At 38.3% G+C, this 7300-nt stretch overlaps 1 protein-coding gene across 1 annotated transcript; it reads right to left on the minus strand.

Annotated features, from left to right (window-relative positions):
• Positions 1-718: 718 nt before the first annotated feature.
• On the minus strand, positions 719-7033 carry LOC140912092 (cytochrome P450 1A5-like). Its single transcript, XM_073346243.1, is given in 6 exon segments — positions 719-1235; positions 2646-2725; positions 3330-3457; positions 3541-3630; positions 3886-4009; positions 6407-7033. Coding segments are annotated over 6 exon segments (1332 nt in total). The 3' UTR covers positions 719-952.
• Between the last annotated feature and the right edge of the window lie 267 nt (positions 7034-7300).

The raw sequence follows: 7300 nt of genomic DNA on the forward strand, positions 1-7300 counted from the left end.
GGTGTATATGGGAATGATTCAGGCTTTGAAAGAATGAGTTAAATGTCCTATATATCAGAATTCCCAGATCCTCCTCAGCGAATGTGGTGTTCCTGAAGGATTCCCGGTCAAAGGGATCTTACTGAGCTCATGTACTGCTTCAAGGCCTGGCTGCTACAGTATTTTGTATCAAAGTCTGGAACTGAGCAAGATTAACCAGATGGGAGGGTAAGTGATGGCACAGTGAATGTAGCTGCTACTGCAGCTCAAGGGCTGTAGTAACAGCTGCAGAGTTGCTACACGGGTGCTTCACTGCCTGGGGACATCATTTCAGGCCACAGTGCAGACCACTTGTGCAAGGTCTATTTACTTGGGCTTTGGCTTGGGATCCAGAGTTTGGCCTCTTCATGCCAAAACGGCAACTGACTGTATCACGCAGAAAATATTATGACACCTTGACAGCTAAGACAGATTCAGTTATGTTTTTTATATACTGAAATGTCCTTGTAGATTGCCCTAGTTTAAAAACACTTCATGCAACTATAAGAATCTTCCAGTTTAAGGCAATGAAATAAAAGAGACATTAGTCAGAGGGAACATGGAATATTTCTATGTGGGGGAAGATTTCACTGAACATAACCACTAACTTTCTTAATTAAAACCAAAAAGTATTTTTAAACTTTTTATTTTAGGAAATTAGTGAGAAGAGGTGCACTAAAATAGTCAGTTACAAACAAAAATTAATTCAGCTTTTTCACAGAGTTCACAATAACATAACCTGCAGTTAACTGATTAGCACAATCAGAGAGAAGGTGATTTAAGAGATTGTGTTTATTGTTCTACACCTTTCATTAAAAAATGCACTCCAGTAGTTTAGGTAAAGGATAACCTGCACTGTGGATAATGGATTTCCCTACACTAATTTACAGAGTGATAATTATGTTCTGAAGTGCAGCTTCTCCAGACGCACTGTTCAGGTGCGCAGTGCCACTTGAATTTGGTATGGTTTAGGTTTCATGAATAATCCATACACTGGGGTCAAATCTAGGTGGTCTTGAAGGCATTTCTCAAGCTTCAGCTGTTGCAAAATGGTGGTGAGAATAATAAAAATCTCATTACAAGCTATGTCTTCTCCTAAACACTTTCTTATTCCCATTCCAAAAACCAAAACTTTTTCAATGAGGCTTTTGTCGAGTTCACCGTTTTCATTCAGAAATCTCTCTGGTCTAAACAAATCGGCATTTTCCCATAATGTTCTATGGCAAAAAGAAATTAATTTTTAGAAGCCCTTACAGAGTATCACATGTACAGAAAACAAAGACAGAAATACAGAGCTTGTACTTCTAAGTGAATGAATTTGCTTATGGCCAACCAGAGCATCTGAGTTCTTGAATAAGTCAAAATGAAATTTGCATTGTTTTTCTCAAAAATTCCCAGGATTATGTAAAGAGATCATGAAATGGAATTTTGTTTCGTCACTCATGACTCAACTGTACTCCCTTGATCCATGCATGGACTAGATTCTAAAGAGGGCTGTCCAATGGGTGAACCTTGAGAGTAGTGAACAGTGCTGGAGGGACGCATGCTATATCTGCCTGCACCCTTTAGAGACTGCAGTGGAAAAGTAACAGCCCAATGCAGAGGCACAGAACCTTCAAATGGGTGGTCCTGGTTACCTGAAGATCACAATGTGGGGATCCCTACTTCACTGACAGAACAAATTGGAAGGAAACTGCACAAAGAGAACCTGGCAGAGATGTTCCCTCCCTCAGATAATGATTAACAAATGGAGCCTGCCTCTGCTCTCACTGATGCCAGCATAAAGGAGGAGAAAGTCCAGTAAAATCAGCAGGATTACAGTGGGGTAAATTCTGTTTCAGTGAGATCAGATTCAGGGCCATAGCAGGTAAAGCATGAAGTGGATCAGACCTCCTGCTTATTTAGCTGGTGAAAACCAGTCCTAAAGCTAGTTTAACTCTGCATTTGGGTACTCCTTAGGTAGAATAGAGGCACCGCAGGGACAGGGATGGGTGTGGCTAGGATGTCCCTGTGCCCCAATGATTCCCAGCTGCTGGACTGACTTCTTAAGCCATAGATAGCTGGTGTGAAACAGAGCAGCCTTGAGTTGTGCCAGTGCCCAGCCAAATAGCCCCAGGATTAGAGGCATGTATCAGTGGCCAAAACCCACCCTACCATCCCGCTGAGAACTCTTTAGCCTCGGCTGAGGATTTAGACTCTACCTTTATAAGAATAAGAAAAAACATGGGCAGTTGCACTATCTAGGCTAAAATTACTACAGTTATCAGGCTTTGTTTGACAGCTGGAGTCTGGAAATAATCACCCAATACTATACATTGATAAGGTGCATTTTGGGGCTTTTCCAGGGAGAATCTGGTATTGGCCACTGTTAGAGACAGGATACTGTGCTAGATGGCCCAATGATCTGTTTCCAAATGGCTGCTTCTGTTCCAATCATCTTCACAAACTGTTCTGAGGAGAATGAGAACTGCATTATCCTTGTATAGATATAAAATAGTAATGTACAATGTATGCAGTGTGTCCAAGGGAACACAAGTTAACATTTTATAAACATAGTGAAAATACTGATTATAATAAAGTACCAAATGCCATTATGAAACATATAAACAAAATTGGCGGATACTTACTCATTATGATTTACTTGATACATATTAACAAAGATACAGGTGTCTTGGGGAATGAGGTACCCATTGAGAATAGATAGTTTCTTTCATCGCACTAGAAAAGGAAAATGTATCATATCAACATATGCTGATTATCTGAACATTCAGGGAACAAAATAATAATCCTTTTTCTTATCCCTTGCTTACATCTAATGAGTTTGATGATCGTACTTTGTGTTACTGAATGTTAGACGATGTCACAAGGCAGCAGGCTTAATCCCCTTCATCTATGACAGCAAACTGTTCCTGCAAACCAAAGGCCTAATCTGATTTCACACCTATTGACACTGGTGTAACACAACTGACTTGAGTTACTCTTGATGTACACTGGTATAAATGAGATCAGAATCAGGCCCTTAATGTCTATGGTATAACATGAAGACAGCTGATGTAAATAGGTGCAGTTCTATTTTACTTCCATGGAGCTCCATGAATTGACACCAGCTGAGTATCTGGTGTTCCTTTTAAGCTTTGCCTGATGTACTGTCATAACAGTATTAGAATTCCTTAATTTCCTTCACGTATTTCACCTTGCCTGTAGTGGAAAAATAGACAAATTGAGATTTCAATCTCAAATTCAGAAAGAAAGCCTGATAATTATTTCAACAACTAATTTTATTTAGACAGAAATAAACTTTTGTGTTTTGCTTCTTACCAGTGAGGAATGGTAAATGGTATAAATGAAGTGTGCTTTAAAATTTCACTTATGAAAGCTTCTGTATAATGCAAATCTTTCCTGTCATCAAATCTTGGTGACCTGAGTCCAATCTTTCCATCTTCAAAGAAAAAAATTTGAATGTTTAATGTGCTTCATGAAAATGACACGGGGCTTCATTTTTTGAAAAGGTAAATACTTTACCAATTTCTTCTTGAATTTTTTTCTGAATGTCTGGGTTGTTTACCAAATATAGGAAGATCCAAAATAGACATGTTGATCCTGTATCAAACCCTGCAAAATAAATGGGTAACCAGAATGCTACTTTAATAAAAATAGGATTAAACACACACACACACACACACTCACGAAACATAAGACCTGATTCTCCTCTTATATTGGCCAGGGAGTCAATGACGTTGCATTGGTATAAAACTGATATACATGGGAGAAAAATCAGGCCCAGAATACATACCTGTTGAAGTACACTGAAAATCTCCCAAAAGTGGTGTTTAAAAGGTTGGTTGGATTTTTTTTTTAAATACCTACCAGCTCCAAAGATGTCATTCACAGTACTTATTATTTTATCATTAGAGAAGGGTGGAGCTCTTCCATCATTTCTTTTGTCATTGCTTATACTTATTAGAGCATCAGTAATGTCTCTGAGATGATTCTAAAAGGAAACAAAAATGACATATTTTCATCCACCATTTTTAACACAACATTCTGTAACCAGTAGTATTCTAACCTGAGATGCACAGAGCATGTATCTTCATGAATCTTGGAAATTCCTGCTAAAACTATTCTCGCAAGTACAGTTAATATTTTTTAAAATATTTGTCATGACACATGGCAATTTATCTTAGAAAAGAACTGACCTCTGTATATTTCTGCAGAAGAAAATTAAGCTACCAGTCAGTAGTAGCTCAAAAAAACATGGTCCAGGTTCTGCTCTCATTTACATTCTGTAACTCCAGAGTAATGCCATTCAATCAATAGAGTTACACTGTATTTACACTGGCATCAAAATCTGACACCATTCTATCAATTGTTGCCGGAAAATATGTACTACTTACTAGTAGAAACAGAAAGGTCTTTTTATTTGATTACTCCTGAAATGGAAAAATCAAGATAATTGAATTAGTCTGAGTGCTTGTTTAATAATATGCAGATTATATTACAAGAAATTACTTGGTAAAATGAGGGACAGAAATAATAAAAATCTGTAGATTTACTCTAGAAGAACTTCACTGTCTAACTGCCCTTCATGTCTTTGAAAATATCCATGCCACTCTTCATTATAAAAAGCATGGGGTCAAATCCTGAAGTACTGTGCTACTGATCCACCCAAAGAAGGGTCTTCCACTAATGGATCTTGCCTTTGTCTGCCCAGGGGTAGGAAGAGAGCAGGCAGGGGCAAAGGTGGGCTGGGAATTTAGCTGTGGGAGATACCGTCATCACCTCAGCAGTCTTGCAAGGAACCAACAGCAAAATGGGGGTTGTATTACAGTGGAGCTGTATTATGATTAGGCTTGGAAAGATTAGATTTTTTTTAAAATCAGTAAACATCAAACACATACAAACCAATAAAGAAAAAGTCCATTAATAATAATTGAAATGTACAGACAGGCAAAGTAAGAAAAATGTTCCTTGAGAACATTAGAGTTTAATTTAAGGATATTTACTTTGTATATTTTGACATGTGGTGTTAACAATGTGTGTTTTAATGGTTATAGAACTTTAACTTTGTACATCTCAACGTCTATTGTCATTGAATAATTATTGGCTGATTCAGCCCACCTCCATAATCTCCCATAACTGTGAAAATTCAAATAGATAAAAATTCAAAAAGATGCTTAAAACCCATAATTTTGTGCAATTCTGAAAATTTAAATAGATAATCAAAACTGCTTAAAAAATCAATGTGTCACAATTATAAAAAATTAAATTCTGCCAAGCTGAATTATAATGGAACTGTATTAAATTTTCTTTAGAACCCCTCATGGTGGGAAATCATGGCCAGGGGAGCTGTGCTGACAGGCTGCAGAATGGGATAAGAGGAGCTGTGGCAGAAGAATGGAGCCTCACTACAGACAACCAGGAAGGGAGGAGGAACCCAGACCTCTGTCCTTGCTCCTTCTTTTACTCAGGCTAATCTCTTATTGAAGTAAATGGGATTTAACTGAGTAAAGACTCAAGAAATTTCCCCACAATAACGTTTAAGGAATGTCCAGGAGCCTGTGTAGGGTATGGGGTTTTTTTTGGTTTTTTTTTTCCTCTCTCTCTCTCTCTCACACACACACCTACCTACCTACCCACCCACCCACCCGGAGTATCACCACTGAATTTCATGGAACTGGGTCCAGTGCTGTAAAACCAGTGCAACTGATAGGAGAATCAGGTCCTTACATTATTCAGGACCAAAACTCTTCATTGTGAAGAACTTTAAAAAATAATCCTGTAAATGTTGCTAACTATTTCCTTTAAACATATCTCCCTAGAAGAATCAGACATCAGGTTTGCGGGGAACTTTTTAAAATGGCGGTGGTGGTGGCGGTTGTTGTTATGTATTTAGTGGTTGGTAGAAGTGGCCTCATGGAAATTTTTCTTCTGGAATTAAAATATCAGCTCCCAAGCACATTTGTTTTCATGCTGATTTCATTTCCTTTGTATGGGCTTATACTTCTAGGATGAAGTGAGAGATTCCTCAGTACAGCTCTTAACTATTTCTGTCTTGACAGGTTTCTGTAGCCTTCCCATTAGTCCTGGCCTGTATCACATGTTAAGAGTTGCTGAATTAATTTCCAGCTTTTATGAAAAGTTTGTATAGATCAGTGGGCCTGATCCTCTGCTCTGTTATACCAAATTTAGGCTTAATTCCGTTAATTTTAAAGGAGCTATGCCAGCATAAAACCAGTGTACGAGCAGATAATCATGTCAGCATTTTAAACAGAGCCATAAAAATTCAACTTTGGACCCAGATCTTACTTGTGCAGATTCTCTACCTAGCAGCAATAGAGAATACTCATTACAAAACTGCTGTTATTGGTCTATAGTTTTGAAGCCTCACCTTATCATATGTGGTATAATGTTCTTCTACTCGTTGTGCAATGAAGTTATTTAAGACTTCATAAAACCCCTGGGCAGCCTTCATAGCAGGGATTGGAAGGTAACGAAACCAGGGTATAAAATCAGCTGGGTTAACAACACTTGTGGCTTTTAGAAAATCTGCATTGATCCTAATCATGCTAAGAAACTCTTCGTTGTATTCATACCTTTTGCCAAAGCACAGGGCGCAGACAACGTTTGCAACAGTACAAGTGGTAATACCAGTGAGGTCAAAGGCACCTTTCTCTAAGGAGAGCTCCAGGAACATTTTCACAAGTGCTGAAGCTTCTGCACATACGTGCTCTTCCAGAAGACAAGAGCAAGTAGAGGTTTTGGCTTCTGACTTCGAAAAGGATCTTAAAGCTTTACTGGCAATTTTCTTGTGGCGTTTCCAGCTCTCTCCATATTCTACAGAAAATGATAGACTTTTTCCATCAGCAAAGAAAGAAAAGGTGTACATCTTGGGCCTGCCAACAAAACCCTCTCCATCTCTAAGTAACACTTGTTTCACTGTATCTGGACCATTCACCACCACAACAGGTACCATCCCCAGCTTTAGGAGAAACATGTCCCCATATTTTTTCCTCATTTGGATAAATGAAAGGTGAGGATGCTCTCCAAGCTGAAGCAGGTTCCCCACAATTGGTAATGACCATGGACCTGGAGGGAGGATGTGCTTTCTGGTCATATTACCTATTATTCTTACAGAAATTAAAATGAATATCATAGTAAAGAGGGCAGCCATCACTTCTGAAAGGGAAATCTTTGCCTCAAACATCATTTCCAGAAATAAAAACACCTAAGAGAAAAAATATTGGAAGCCTTAATCACTAGCATTAACTAAAATAGCAAAAAA

This window comes from Lepidochelys kempii, chromosome 5, assembly GCF_965140265.1.
Source record: "Lepidochelys kempii isolate rLepKem1 chromosome 5, rLepKem1.hap2, whole genome shotgun sequence".
In the NCBI taxonomy this organism is placed as follows: Eukaryota; Metazoa; Chordata; order Testudines; family Cheloniidae; genus Lepidochelys; species Lepidochelys kempii.